The following is a 15,067-nucleotide window of genomic DNA, read 5'->3' as shown; positions in this document are numbered from 1 at the left end:
TGCAGCTAGTTCACTGGCCCAGATGCTGCTTGTAAGTATTTGCATTTTAGTTCTCAAAATGACTTCTAGGTGGGAAAATGTATTCAAATGCACAGAAGCTGTAAATTTCTGTTTTAGAATTTTTCTTTTGAGTCTTTCAATATATTTGAAGGGTAAGCACAGGCTGCGTGCCCAGCTTCTCTGCTAGAGCATCGCCAAATGCAGATTCCCACTTACTGGGCGTGGTCTTGTTGGGCAGGAGCGTACTGAATCACTTCATAGATCGTGGTACTGCGTCGCTCTTGCCCTGATGCACCATCGGAGGTCAGAGCAGAGCTACTGGGAAGCTAGAAATGTGACACATCGAAAAACAAAGTTAGCGGAAGACTCGCAACGCACTACTCCCCAATGTTGCGCAGTAGAAAACAACCACCAGTAGTGAGAGTTGGAGAATCAGAACGGGTTATCTTCTTTCAAGTGTTCGATTTTCTCTGGGCTACGGTACCCCTGCATTTACCCCACAGCAGTTGTGCAGCAGCCCAGCTACCCGGTCAGAAGAAGAACAGCTCGACAAAGCTATCACTTGTTTCCCTCCTGAAGAGGAAAATTGGCAGTACTTTAAGGAAATAGAGTAGAAAGAAAAGAAGAGATATCGAGACAGCTTAGAGTCCGAGAGCATATACTATTATTTTTCATACTACATCTCCATTACCCTTTGGACAGTAGTTGCCAATTATGTGTACGAGGGTGACTGAAAAGGAAAAATATCTAGATCAGAGCCCTCATCACATTGCATGAATAATGACAGCACTAAGCAAGAGGGCACACGAAGGGGAGGCAGTAATGGGCTCTGAAAACCAAAGGCTCTTGGGTGAAATGTGCAAAGTATAGTAGCGTATATCTGTCGGGTAAAGACCAACATCCGTTTGACCGCACCTGGAATTTGTGCTTTATTAACTTCCAGTTGTGTCTCATAATTTCCCTTTTCCTGTAAACACTGCTCTCCGATTATTTCTCACTCACTGCCATGGTGTTGTCACTGTCTCATAGTGACCCTCAAGGACAGGGTAGAAAGGCCTCTGGGGGTTTCCAAGGCTGTTACTCTTCACTGCAGTGGAAAGCCTCATCTCCCTGCCTTCCACTTACTTAGCCATCCCAATGATTTCCCTCCCCAGTTCCAGACTCTCCTGATTCGCATACACTTATGACTATGTCCTTAAAAATCAAATCAGTCGCAATGGGAGGGACTGACCACTTCCAGTCCTTCTTAGTTATATATCCTCTCCCAGAAGGCTCTTTGTCTTTGATACGCTCAACAATCCAATGGTAGAGCTGCTGCAAGTAGTTACTTTCCTTTGATACAATTGCCTTCTGGTCAACTCCACAAAGAGCTTGCGCATAGTAGACAGGCACAGGAGGTAGAAAAAGAGTACCTCTCGGTACTGACATCACAGCAACGTAAGGGATTGTTTTGATTTTTAAAAACTCAAAAAATTAGTAATCAGATGTATTCCCCTCCTAAATCGGAATTCTGAGACTTGGGTTTATTATTAGTACCCTTCTCTTCTCAGCTCTAACGTGCCTGGCTGCTAACGCTCACATCTTGCCGGCATGCTGGCTCCTCTCTCATGCATCCTCCCTCTCCTGTCCTAATCCTCCTTGTCCTTTGCTTGTTGGCTTGCATACGCACTTCCCAACACGCCTGCTTGGCTCAGTCTACTGAGAACCGCAACAGACTCCTTAGGGGCTTGTCAGCTCTGAAGATGGCCGTGGCTCGGAATCAAGTTATTCAGCGACCAGACAGAAAAAGTGGGGCTCCTGCTTTGCAATCCCAGCATGCATTTCTCTGCCTCAAGTTCTTGATGATTGTAGAGTTTCTTGAGCCTCCCAGGGGAGGTCCTCCCAAGACCACGCTAACACGGAGTCCTGGTTAATCACACGCAGCCCTGGTGGCGCAGCAGTTAAGTGCTGCGATGACAGAAGGAAAGCCGGGCAGTTTGAATCAACTGGCTGCTCACAGGGAGAGAGAGGTGACGATCGGCTTCAAAAAGATCACAGACTTGGAACGTCACCGGGCATTTCTCCTCTCCCTGCTCAGGGTCCTTATGAGTTGAAATTGACTCAAAGGCAAGGACTTGGGGGTGACCGGATGGCAAAATTTAAAGTTCCTCAGCTAAATCTCATTTCTTGCTAATGAATCTTAGGAGTGAAAAATTACTTTAATTGGAGAGACTTCTCATTTCAGTGATTCATTTATAATGCTATCGGCACTTGCGTTCTCTGTTCTCCTATTGTCATATTTTAGAGGGGCGATTTCCACCGCAAAGCGCTCAGGATTTGGAAATAATTGGTTCACTAAGAATTTATTCGTATCTTTCTGATGGTGGAATTGAACGGTGAGTCAATCTAGTTTGAGATTGCGTAGGGGACGGCAGAAGGTTTGCAGGTAATTTTGCTCCGCCGTGCGGTGGCACATGCGCTGTTTGCGCACTGTGAAACCAACCGATCGATAGCCCTGGAGTCACCGCTGCCTCCAGCACCCAAGGCTGTGAAGCTGTGTAGGAGCAGAGAGCCGTGTCTTCTTTCTCCCACGGAGTAGCTGCTGGGATTGAACCACCAACCAACATTCTCAGACCATTCACTACCACCACCCCCCACCCCCGCTCCGGAAGAACCCGCTGCCGTAGCGTCAGTTCTGCCTCACAGTCACTCTACAGGAATAGAACAACCCTTTGGGGTAACCTAGGCGGCACATCTAACAGACAGCCTCATCTTTCTCCCCAGGAGGAACTGGGAGAGCCAAACTGCGCACTGTGTGGTTAGCAGCTGAATACGCGTGCCACGATGCCACCAGAGCGCCTCCAAAAACCAAACCAACTTCATGGCATCCAGTTGATGCTGACTCACAGCGACCCTATAGGACAGGGTAGAACTCTGCCCCTGGGGGTTTCTGAGACGGCGACTCTCGCCAGGGGCAGAAGCCTTGTCTCTTCCCCCCCAGGCACCCAAGGAAGGATGAAATCCGATGGTTGACCCTCCCTACTATGTACAAGGCATTTGTGAGAGTAAGTCTGTTGCCAGGAAACTTGATGAAAATTGATGGAATGTTCTGAACAAGTGAGATAACCATTTCCTTATAACAAATAGTTCTTTCAAAAAATGGAAATGGGAATTCCCAGAAGCCCTTCCTTAAGTGAACTACCATAGGGACAAAAGAAGCAGAGGAAGGGTGGATCTTAGGGAAATTCTATCAACATATTAATGAGCTAATTAGTTAAGAGCTACTCTCTGTATGTCTGTTTAAAACGAAACCCAAGGGCTTAAAAAAACTCTGTATAAAACTTTTACCTCTCTCTACTTCACACCTCATTAGAATGATACTAAAGATGCATGTTTTTGTCTTTTGGGATTACCTGGTACTTTTTCTTTGGAAGGGACTGAAGGTACCTTCAAGAGTTTGATCAGTTGTTTTTGCAACGTCCTCACAAGATGTGAGGAGAAAATGATGGGAAAGCAAGGCAGGTGAAATGGCTGGCTGCAGACACTGAAGTGATACAGCGATTGCTGAAATCTTGGCTTCCAGATCTCCAATGGATTCACTTTCCTTGACCTCAACCTACTTAATTTCTTCGAGAGCTTGCCAGATAAAGACTATGTATGAAATAACTTAGTCTTTTTTATGCTAGCCTTACGTATAAAGGAAGCAGAAGATGCCTATGCTCCCAGATCTGGTAAAGTCGTTCATTACAAAGTAAGCCAACACTTGACTGAGGACACCACCAAAGTGCTTACTGAACACTGCTTACACCTCTGGTGAAGCTGACTGCGACCTAAGTGTCTAAGCAGTCACGAGGAAAACCAACCCTGGGAACAACAGCAGAATCTGGAAAAGTGACAAACTCATAGATTCCGAAGTCATCGAGAGCATCTTCATGGCCTGAAATGGAAAACAAACACTACTGAGAACCCAACGTCTTGAGTTGCTCTTGTTGTTGAGTAAAACAAACAAACAAACAAACAAGAACCTTTGTAAACTCAAATATTTTGTTTGCTTTAAGGGGTATGTGTACAATCAAAATCAATTTTTAACTTTCTAGTTGCCTATAATCATTTTGCCATTAAGCAGGGCTAGGCATGACTTCCAAAGCGAAAAATGGAAACTGTATAATCAGTGGAATTGGAACCATCTTTATTAAAGTCCAGTGTGAGATGCTTGGTTACCAGAATTGTACAAACTTGAAGCATTAGCATGGAGTCCATCATAACCCTTGATCCATCCACCTTGGTGGATTTAATAGAAACCCCCCTCAAATTAGAAAGAATAAATAAAAAAATAGCTGTCCACCCACACAAAATACAACACAACACAATCTAAGTGTCGCCTAAAGGAACCTCTACACTGCCTGGGATTGGGAAGGAGCCCTTTCTATCTGTGATATTCCATGGTTTGTGAGTGAGAACGTGTCAGAAAAGAGGAAGAAGACCGCCCTTCATTAAGCACCCGGCAGTCATGTGAGACACTCCACCTGCTTAGTTTTATTCAACATTCAACATTCACTCCTAGGAGGAACTTATTATCTCTATTGTATAGATGAGGAAGTTAAGATTAGACAAAACAATAATTAGTTTGCCTAGGGTGACATAGGACAAAGTGACATGTATGAGACTGAACCCCAGCTCTGTGTGATGTGCAGGTTCAGTAAAAGTGACATTGTTCACTTGTGATGTAAGTCCCTCTCAGCCACCTCAACTTCTTTTCCTACGACAGAGCTGTTACCTTTGCATCTGCCTTAGGAACACCCCAGAGAGCTTTCATTTGGGATTAGCAAGAGTGAGAGCATGCTTTGCCATTTTCAAAATAATCCCAGGATGAACAGATTGGACCACAGCGACTGCGAGAGAATCTCTCCGACTCTTCAGAGGTCTTGTCCTTAAACGGAAGTGTCTACCAGGCTTACTTTACAGACTTGTTTGGCTTAATAAAAATCATAGCACAAAGGCACAGCACTTTTTCAAATGAAGTACCATACAAAAGTAATATATCATCGCTATGTTAATATTTCCTTATATCAATTAACTATATGAATAACATACTGCAATGATAATCTATATCAATGAAATGAACTAATATACACTGACTCATAATAGCTTCTGTTAGCCTGGCCATTACCTGAAAATGTTTGAGCTCTTCCATATTCTGTTTCTGGTCTGAAAAGATAAATAGGCACTTCTATCAGGGATAATAATTGAAGAAAAAGAATTCAAGGAAAAAATTGTAGAAATGACTGAATTACCTGCCATCTAGCTTCTGTTTTATGACTAAATCCAAGAGAGAGAGAGAGAGAGAAGCATGGTTAGTCTTTTGGTGCATACACACAACGCTCTTGTTTTATTTTCTTTGCTCCTTTTAACCTACCTCTGTAGGGTTGATATTTCTTCCACAGCAAGAGAATACTCATAGATATAATCAAAAATAGTGATATTCCAGTTATACTTGCTAAAGGTGACAACGATTTTCCTCTGTGTGCAAGCTTTTCCAGCCCTATGTAAACAAACAAACAAAACACACTATTGATATTTTCTTAAAGGTCTGTGAATTACTATGTAGTTTTATTGGCTCATGGTTTATCTTAAATGAGAAACTACTATAAGATTTTAACACTCCTATGATGATTTTAGATTTAATTTTTTCTTTGTCATACTTACCTTTTTAGTTCAAAGGGATACCGTTTGATTAATGAAACATCAGAATATTCTGTCATTATGCTGGATAAACCTCTTTAATCTTATGAAATTCTCATTAAAAAATCTGAAGTCATGCGTCTTGTAAGGAGATCTGATGGCATAGCGCTTTACACTGGGCTGCTGCTAACTGCAAGGTTGGTAGTTCAAACCCAGAAGTCTCTCGCTTGAGAAAGAGGAGGCTTTCTGTTTCTGTAAAGGAAACCCCCAGGAGCAACTCCACTGACCTACGGGCTTGCTATGAGTCTGAATTGTGGCAGTGAGTGTGATTTTTTGAAAATGTATCGTGCATTGAAGTCTAATTTGTGTGACATTAGTATAGCTATATCAGGTTATGTTAGCTAATATTCATATAGTTTATGTGCTTATCCTTTGGTTTTAAACATTTCAGTATCCTTATATATGAGCTAAGTAGAAAAATTAAGTCCAGCTCAGTTATATTTGTGTTTGAATTGGAGCCCATTGATATTTACTGTATTTATTAATGTATTTCAGTTTAAATATGACCTTCTGATTCTTTCTGTATAAAATATTTTATGTATATAAACATTTTGTTTATTTTTCATCTTCTTTCTTGTCTTAATTTGAGTTAGTCATAATTTTATTTTATTCTGCTTTTCCTTACTATTTGCTTACAAGGTATACTTTTAGTGGAAACGCTAGAGATTAAAACATGCATCCTTGACCTACTAAGGTCTTATATCAATGAGTATATTTACCACTTACTACTTTCCATTCAATTCCACCAATTCCACATATTCAAAGTGGCAAGACTTAGGACACTAGTTTTGACTTCATAATGTCCGAATGTAGTCATGCCTGCTGATAATGCTATGTTCTTTCCATCATCCGTGTTTGGCCATTATACACACTTATTCTTCATGTATTGACATGATTAAGTTCTGTAGGTTCAAACTGGTATTCTTAAAAAATGGAGGATGATCACACAAGACCACAAAATAGATGATAACCATAACGTCACACAGCACACCCTTAGCTCCCCCAACCAGAGGCACTCTTGCTTCATACTTCAGCATTTATTATTTACTACCTGTTGTATCTTATTAACATGCAAGACAATCAAATAGTAGATCTGTTACATATAATGAAGTCATCTCAGAAAAAAATGTGCCACATCTTAGAAGTGAAGCTGGAATAAAAGTTTATTTGGAGAGAAAGTTAATCAGCAAATTATTCTGCTAATACATGGTCAACAAATTATTTTCGCAATTGGGAGGCGACCTTCTATAGGATTTCCCTCAGAGGAGCTGGTGGGTTTGAACTACAGGCCTTGTGGTTTCCAGGTCCAACCCTTGCCCCAGAGCACCACCAGGACCCCTATATATTCCATTTCTTTCTTTAATCTTTCCTAACAGGACTTTGTGTGCTTCAATTCATACACTCCTTGGTAGCCAGACTGCCTTTACCTCTATGCAATCGCCCTTTGCCTGCAAAAATAATTCAATACTAATTTGCTCTAATTCCCTAAAATGTACTTTTCCATGAGTTACAGCCAGTCTCAGAAAAACATTTTCATATAATCTTCCAAAATAAAAAGGCCCAATGTACCAAAGATTACATTAAAAAAAGTGTAGTAGCTATGGTCTCAACCCTAGGGAGGTGTGCTGTGGAGAGATTCTGTTCTTGAACCCCAATTTCAAAGCAAGACAGCGGGAACATTCTGATTTTTCGCCATGAAGTGTATAAGGTTTCCTGACGCAGAGAGCCCCCTTGTGTGGACAGACGATGCCACTCTCCCCCCTTATTTAAACAGGATTGGATCATTTACCAAAGCCATAGTGCAAATGCTATTTGCCCCCTCCTTAGGCAAACAAATAAAACGAAATAACATGTCAAGTGCAAATAAGGGGCCAAGGTGTGGTAGCCATGGCATCGTAGCCCTGCTGTCTGAGAGACTGCACCCCAAACAGGATAGCCATATGCTATTAGTCACTGACTGTGTTTGTAGAACAGAATGAAGTCCCGAGGCCTCTTCCTGGCCAGTCTGTTCACGGATTATACACATCCCTAAGGTGCTCACGGCACCTTCTCCAGGGCCATGCGGTGTCTGCACACCACCGGGGTTCAGTGCTTTCAACGATGCCACCTCAAGTGGCAGGGTCTGGAAGCCGGGGCTGCAGTCCTTTCTCACTCCTCTCTCCAGGGGCCCAAGGAAAGAAATCAAACCTCTGGAGAGCTTGACTTGAGAAATTCCTAGCTAGATAGAAAAAATATATAGTAAAACCATCTTCCTCTCTTGGACAGTTTTCCTGTTCTCTTCTTTATGAAAAGATGTGGAATATAAACAACTAGTACAATAGCAGATTTCTCAAAATCACAGATAAATCCAAAAGACTCATCAAAGAAATCAAAACAAAAACCAAACAGCCAAGCTGGTTCCCACTCATGACAGCCCTACGCAGGGCTCCTGAAGCTGCAAACATTGATAGGAGCACACCGCTGCAGCTTTCTCCCAGGAGTCGCTTGTGGGTTTTGAACCCCTGGCCTTGCGGTTAGCAGACAAACACATCCTACAGCACATTAGCGGTCCCGTCAGCTAAAGCCATGCATTCTTACAGAACTCTAGTGATCCATTAGAATGCTTACATGAAATGGAAGTAAGTGAGGGATGATCAGAGGCTTACATTTCGGTAACTATTTTCAGTAATATGCTTACTGTAATATACTGTAATAGAGATCTGGCCCAGTCAAAACTTCAAAATAGGGACACCTGCCTTCAAGAATCCCAATCAAGCCCTTCGCTATCTACTTGGTTCTTATTCATAGTGACCCTGTAGGATAAAGTAGAACTGCCCCTGTGGGTTTCCAAGACATTAACTATTCATGGGGGTAGAAAGCCTCGTCTTTCTCCCATGGAGCCGGCTGGTACATTCTACTGTCTCCTAGGGCTTCCACAACGAGATCTTTATGGAAGCAGACTGCCTCATTTTCTTCCCTTAGAGTGGTCTGAACCCCTGACGTTATTAGTAGCTGAACGCTCCAACCATTATGCTACCAGGGGTCCTCTTCAAAGAACGGGGGCCTCTGTTAAGGCGATGAAATAACTGGGTGTGTGTTTTACAATATAAATGCCAGTTTATGATTTTCATCACCGTTCCTTTATTGAAACATGTATCAAAGGTATTTTTAGGCACCGAGAGTTAATAACTTTTAATTAATATAAAATTATATATGTCATAGATAAGCCAGAAGTATCTCAATCACATAGCAAAATTAAAGTCACGAGAAAAATATATGCTGTACTAAAAATATGTAATACTATCTTTTGGAAAGATAGCTATATCAATCTTCAATATTCTCAGCTACATGAAGGGAGGCAGTTTGTATAATTGCTAAGAACATGAGTTTTGAATCCAGATCTTATGTGCTCACTTTCCAGTAGTGCGATCTCACCCATGGATCTTGTTTCCTTTAGGGTATCTTCACTGAGCTAGGTAAAAGTTAGCTAACATCAGAAATGAGGGATGGGCCAGAGCCACAATGGTGCGAGGCGCCTTCTGCTCTGGCAGGCAGGAGAAGCCAGAACGAATTGTCACATTCCCCAGCCAGCTTCTCCCCACGCGATCCCCAAGGAAAACCTCTCATCATTTCCTGCCCTCATCTCTTTCTTTCCCTCTTTGTGCCCATAGAGGCATCTCTCCCTCTGCCGCCTGCATCTTATTGATAACCCCTGCCACCACATTCGTTGCCTCATTAGAAAGAAGGAGAGTCATCCATGTCAAACAGCTTGGTACTAGTTTCACCAAACACCGACTTGGTTTCAGAAACACCGAAAAGGCTTATTTTAAATCCTGGACTGTTGGGAATTATCCACAGTTCTCAATAGATGTCCCATGGGAATGCACGCTGCACCGATAGTGTCTTTGTCAACTAGAGGCTGAGAATCACATACTGAACAAAACTCATCAGCCCTATTAATTTTATTTATCATTTTGCTGCCTGTGGACTTTTGAGAGGTGATAAAAATTGTTCTAGAAAGCACAGAGAGGTCACTAATGTTGACAACTGTGAATCTCTCTAAAAATAAGCACCTGTTCTTCTTATTTACTATAATAACACACAGCCTGGTCTCTGTACTGGTCAAACAGGTTTTTTTAGATTTTGCAAAAGTCAATTGTTATTAGGACGGTAGCTGTCTTTGGACTGTAGTGATAAGATCTGAATTAAACATTGGGGGCTTCAGCTATTATGAAAATACCTTGGCTAACTATTAATGGAGAAGGTGTAGGTGGTGGGAAAAGTACACAACACACATCTGTGTACTATGGCCACTTCTTCACTGCAGCGAGCAAGAAGGAGCATCCGGAATGATGGCTAGACTGCTACTAAGGGATTTTTTACGCTTTATTATGGTTTACTTTTTCAATTATGTTTTGGTTGTGCCTATTAAAAATTCAGTAAAGTACAAAGCAAAGAGTGGCCCTTTAGCTGTTGACAGGTCTTCTGCCCATGTGAGGTTGTGAGTACCTTGTTAGCGTGAATTATTCGATCGCATATGGCATTCTCAGTGCCTACCACAATATTGGGCCCATAAAGGTGCTCAATAATAAATGAGTTAGTGCATAATTTATAATACCCTAAAGACACATAGACTGGGTGTTTACAAGGAAAATGTTAGCTACTTCACAAATGAAGCATAATTCAGGTGAAAATTCTAGAGCTGTATTGTCCAAGGTAATAGCCACTAGACAAGTGACTATGGAAATCTAATCAAAATGAAAGAAAATTAAAAATTCAGTACCTCCATTGAACAGCCACATATTACATTCTGAATAGCCAAATTAGGCAAATGAGTTCCATATTGGATAGTGTAGGTATAGAACATTCCTATCATCCTAGAAGGCTATTAGAAGACCCCTAAGACTTTACAAGTCTCAGAAAAGCCCTTTTCACTGCATATCTCTTCCTTACCCTCTAGGTCTTATAATTCTTTTTTAAAAATCATTTTATTGGAGGTTCATACAATTCTTATCACAATCCATACATCCATCCATTGTGTCAAGCACATTCATACATTCGTTGCCCTCATCATTCTCAAAACATATGCTCTCCATTTAAGCCCTTGGTTTCAGCTCCTCATTTCCCCCGCCTCCCTCCCAGTCTTAGCATTCTTGATGGCACTTTCCAAACTCCAAAATCGAAACTCACTGTCATTGAGTTTCACTCCTCACTCATAGCGATCGCCCTCAGAGGTTCCCAAGACAAAATCTTCCCAGGAGTACACAGCCTTATTTTTCCTGTGCAAAGTGGCTGGTGGGTTTAAACAGTTGTCCTTACAGTTAGCCGTCTAATACCTACCCCACAGCACCACCAGGGCTCCTTGATGACTCTTGAGGAGCTTTCAAATAAAGGTAAGAGTTTATATAGCCGGGGGACAACCACCCTTAAACAAGAGCTTGTCACGCGTGTATTTGATAAACATTCCAATTCTGAGGTCCTATAGCTGGCCTTCTAATCCAGTAGGTGACACAAGAGCCACATACTTAAAAAAACCACAACAGCTTAAAGGTTGACAAGAATGATGGTCTTGTTTCATTTATTCAGCACGATGCACTGAAATGTAGGCTAGGGACCCTGCGCAAGGCACGGGCTCTGTCGAGGATGGGAAAGTATGAATGGGTAGCAACCCTTGTGAGCTTGTTCTCCCGCCACTTCCAGCCCCCTGAACACCACATTCTGTTCCCATCAGTCCTAGGCTTTCCGTAAGTAGAATTTACCTGGGTTTTGCCTGTATGCAAAGACAGTTCAGGAAGGACCAAATAGCAGTAGTGAAAGCATTATTAGTAAGAGCAGCAACAGCAGCAGAAAAAAGGAGAATGAGAAAAAATGAGCAGAAACAGCTGGAGGAAGAGGAGAAGAGGGAAAACGAGCGGAATAAGGTAAGAGCCAGAGGAACAAGGGCAAGAGCAGGAGAAGGAGAAAAGAGAACGGACAAGACGAGACAGGAAGGAAGAAAAGCAGAACTCAGTGGTTATTGATGGAGGAAGGCAGTGGCCAAGAGGAAAGTCTGGGGAGGTATTTAGCGTTTTGATTTAAGTGAATTGTTAGATCGTGGGACCGTTCACTTAATTAGTGAATATAGCAAGACTAGCAATTTGTGGGGGGACGATGATGCTTCGATGTTGACATATTAGGCTTATGTTTTTCTCTGGTCTATACAAGTGGAAGCATGTAGAAAGCACCTGGGTGTACAGTTTTTTGTACTTTCACTGCCCTCAATTGATTCTGACTCATCGCAGCCCTACCAGGCAGAAAAGACCTGCCCCTGTGGGTTTCCCTGTGGGATAACTCTGTAGCGGAACAGCAAACCTCTCTCTCCCTCCGAACTAACAAACTTGTGGGATGTACCCGTCATACATGAAATCATCTAGGAAAATATGCACAGCGAGCGAGAAGGGAAGGGTTAGAAGGGCAGCATTTAGTGGATACCAGTATTTCAGGTGGTGATTATTAACTATGAGGGGACTGATGAATTCTCTGAAATTTAGGTCAACTCTTTCTGCATCTAGAATGTATTTTCAGACTTAATAGTTTTAGTTCCCGGGCTTTGGTACCTCTGCTGAGAACCTTCATAGGTTTCAGGGATGTAAACAGAGGAAGAGGAAGGGGAGTCACTGGAGGATAGTGAGAAAGGGAAGAGAAATAGCTGCTAGACAGGAAATCCAGACTTCTAACTCAGGAGATTTACTTATCTCATATAATGCAACCGTAGGGAGAAGCTTTCTGAATGGTAGTCTGCTCCTTTTAAATATCTGTTGGCAAATCCAGGAAAGCAAGAATGTGCATTTAAACTTCTCTGAACATCCCTTTTCCATCATAGCCACAGAGAGACATCAGTGAATTCCCCTCCATTCGATGTTGGGTTTGCGTACACTTGCTCATTGAAGTCTCTTACTTAACTCAGGAAAGAGAGTTATTGGATTATTTGGAATACCCCACAAGGCTTTTCTCTGTGATACAAGTGCAGAACAGAGGAAGGCAAGACCAGCACACATTCATGATTTATTGGAACCCCTGTCTTTGATGTCACACTCACCTACAGAAGTGATGATAACTGTGAAATGAGTTTCATCTTGTCTTCCAGTTATATTGTTGTAAGCACAGCACACAAAGTCAGCTGTCTTCTGGGCTACTTTCTCAGATGCAACTTCCAAGCGAGGTCCATGCTTAATGACATACGTGGTATTGTCAGCCTTCTGGATCCAGGAGTAGGTATTGGGGGGATAAGAATCAGCAGAGCAATCAAACAGGATGGCTTCTCCAAGGTCAATCGTAAACACTTCCCCTACTTTTAGCCCTTTATCAGAATTGACTCGAAGTCCATAAGGCCCATCTGCATGAATAATAAAAAAAATAAAGGACTAAAGTAAGTAATCATAGTATAGGTTTGTGAGTCTATGATACCGTTGCATGATTTCATTTTCTTTGAAAGGCTTCTTGACAGAATCATGTAATAACCCCTTATTCACCCTGCCAACAAATAGTAAGGAGCTGACAAAATTTATTTTGATATTCAAGAAAATGGAAATGACTTGAAATGTCATTAAACTTATTTGAAATCGTGAAAGCCTTGAAACCGCATAGCATCTTACAGACGCTAACATCATGATTATGATGCTATACTTTTGGTAATGCATTGATCGACACACAGTATGCTAGACAAAATCTTTCCGAAGGAATAATTGCATCTGAAACTACTTTGCAAGAGATTATGATGAAGCTATGTTCCCTCTTTGACAGCCATGCTTCTGTATTATTTATTTTTCTTCTCCGTTGTGGGATCATGCGCTCACTCACTGCAGTTGAGTTGAGTTCGAGTCACAGTGATTCCATAGGACAGGGTAGAACTGCCCCTCTGGGTTTCTGAGACTCCAGTTCTCATGGGAGCAGAAAGTCCCGTCTTTCTCCCCTTGAGCAGCTGGTGCTTTTGAAGTGTTGATTTTGTGGTTAGCAGTCCCATGCACAGCCACACTACTCCAACTGGGCTCCTCCAGATGGGGGATAGGTCACTGATCATTGGGAACACAGATTTATCCACATAGATATGTGTGCCATATTTTTTTATTAAACATTTTATTAGGGGCTCATGCAACTCTTATCACAATCCATACATATACATGCATCAATTGTATAAAGCACATCTGTACATTCTTTGCCCTAATAATTTTCTTTTTTTTCTCTTTTCTTTTTTTACATATTATTAGGGGCTCATACAACTCTTACCACCATCCATACATATACACACATCCATTGTATAAAGCACATCCGCACATTCCCTGCCCCAATCATTCTCAAAGCATTTGCTCTCCACTTAAGCCCTTTGCATCAGGTCCTCCTTTTTTTCCCCCTTCCTCCCCGCTCCCCCCCTTCCCCATGTGATGTGCCATAATTTTAAAAGTCAAAAGATTCTAAACATTCCTTCCCCTTAGTTAAGCTCAGGTTCCATTTGGAAGAATACATTATCCTTGTCATTTAAATAGGCATTAATCATTAAAAACCACTTTACCATTAATAAACTACATGGTCATTTTCACAGAAATATTCATTAATTATTAATAAATGACTTAATTTCAGCTCTCTCCTTGTGGTTTTCCTCACACTGCAATGTTCCCACAGCATCTTTCCATTGCCAGCGGATGAAGACACATTTCCCATTACTTTCTCTTTGAGAGCGTGGAATACATAAGGAGAGAGATTAAAAAATATTCTCCAACTAGGTTTTCTTATCCAGTCTACGTCTTAGCTTTTATTCTAAGAAAACCTTCTAATTTTAGACATAAGTGTGTGTATTTTTCAGATAATTTTAACTAATATTTTTTTTGCCATTTTAAGTGGTCATCCTGATGAACATGTCTCATCTTTACAGTGAGCGCGTCGGATGGATGCTATTATTTCTATTATAAGATGAGGGAGTATGGAGTTAATTTTTTTCTCATAGTCACATAAACAGCAGAGCTGGGATCTAAAATATATATGTTTAGTTATTTATTCTACTGTCTTTATAAATAATGACAGATAAGTGGTATAAAATTCTATAGTGTAATACTTTCTAATTTAGCCATAGTATTAGTTCTATAATGTTATTATCCTGTTTATTACTTTTAAATAATCAATCAAATATGTATTTAAGAGATACCAAGTATAAAAGGATATGTTTATTATATAGGAAATTAAAAGAAACATTTCAGATCTTGATCTCAAGGAACTTTTATACCAGATGGTATATGTGACTTGTTGCTCAGTGATGGCCTAATAATGCCAAAGGTTCTGATTTTAAAAAATTTAAAGTACTTTCTTTATTCCTCAAAGTGCAGACTAGTATAAT

At 41.2% G+C, this 15,067-nt stretch overlaps 1 protein-coding gene across 1 annotated transcript in view; it reads right to left on the bottom strand.

Annotated features, from left to right (window-relative positions):
* Positions 1–212: 212 nt before the first annotated feature.
* The window catches only part of HEPACAM2 (HEPACAM family member 2), a 39,318-nt gene continuing 24,463 nt past the window's right edge, over positions 213–15,067 (bottom strand). The window contains exons 4-9 of the mRNA XM_075557612.1: positions 12,779–13,075; positions 5,396–5,521; positions 5,274–5,298; positions 5,150–5,187; positions 3,843–3,916; positions 213–326 (exon numbers count right to left, since the gene is read on the bottom strand). Of these exons, the coding sequence (XP_075413727.1) occupies positions 213–326; positions 3,843–3,916; positions 5,150–5,187; positions 5,274–5,298; positions 5,396–5,521; positions 12,779–13,075 (674 nt within the window). The remainder of the gene's footprint in view (positions 327–3,842; positions 3,917–5,149; positions 5,188–5,273; positions 5,299–5,395; positions 5,522–12,778; positions 13,076–15,067) is intronic.

Source organism: Tenrec ecaudatus, chromosome 9 (genome assembly GCF_050624435.1).
Source record: "Tenrec ecaudatus isolate mTenEca1 chromosome 9, mTenEca1.hap1, whole genome shotgun sequence".
In the NCBI taxonomy this organism is placed as follows: Eukaryota; Metazoa; Chordata; class Mammalia; order Afrosoricida; family Tenrecidae; genus Tenrec; species Tenrec ecaudatus.
The sequence above is the reverse complement of the archived record's forward strand: the minus strand, read 5'-3'. Positions and strand labels throughout refer to the sequence as shown.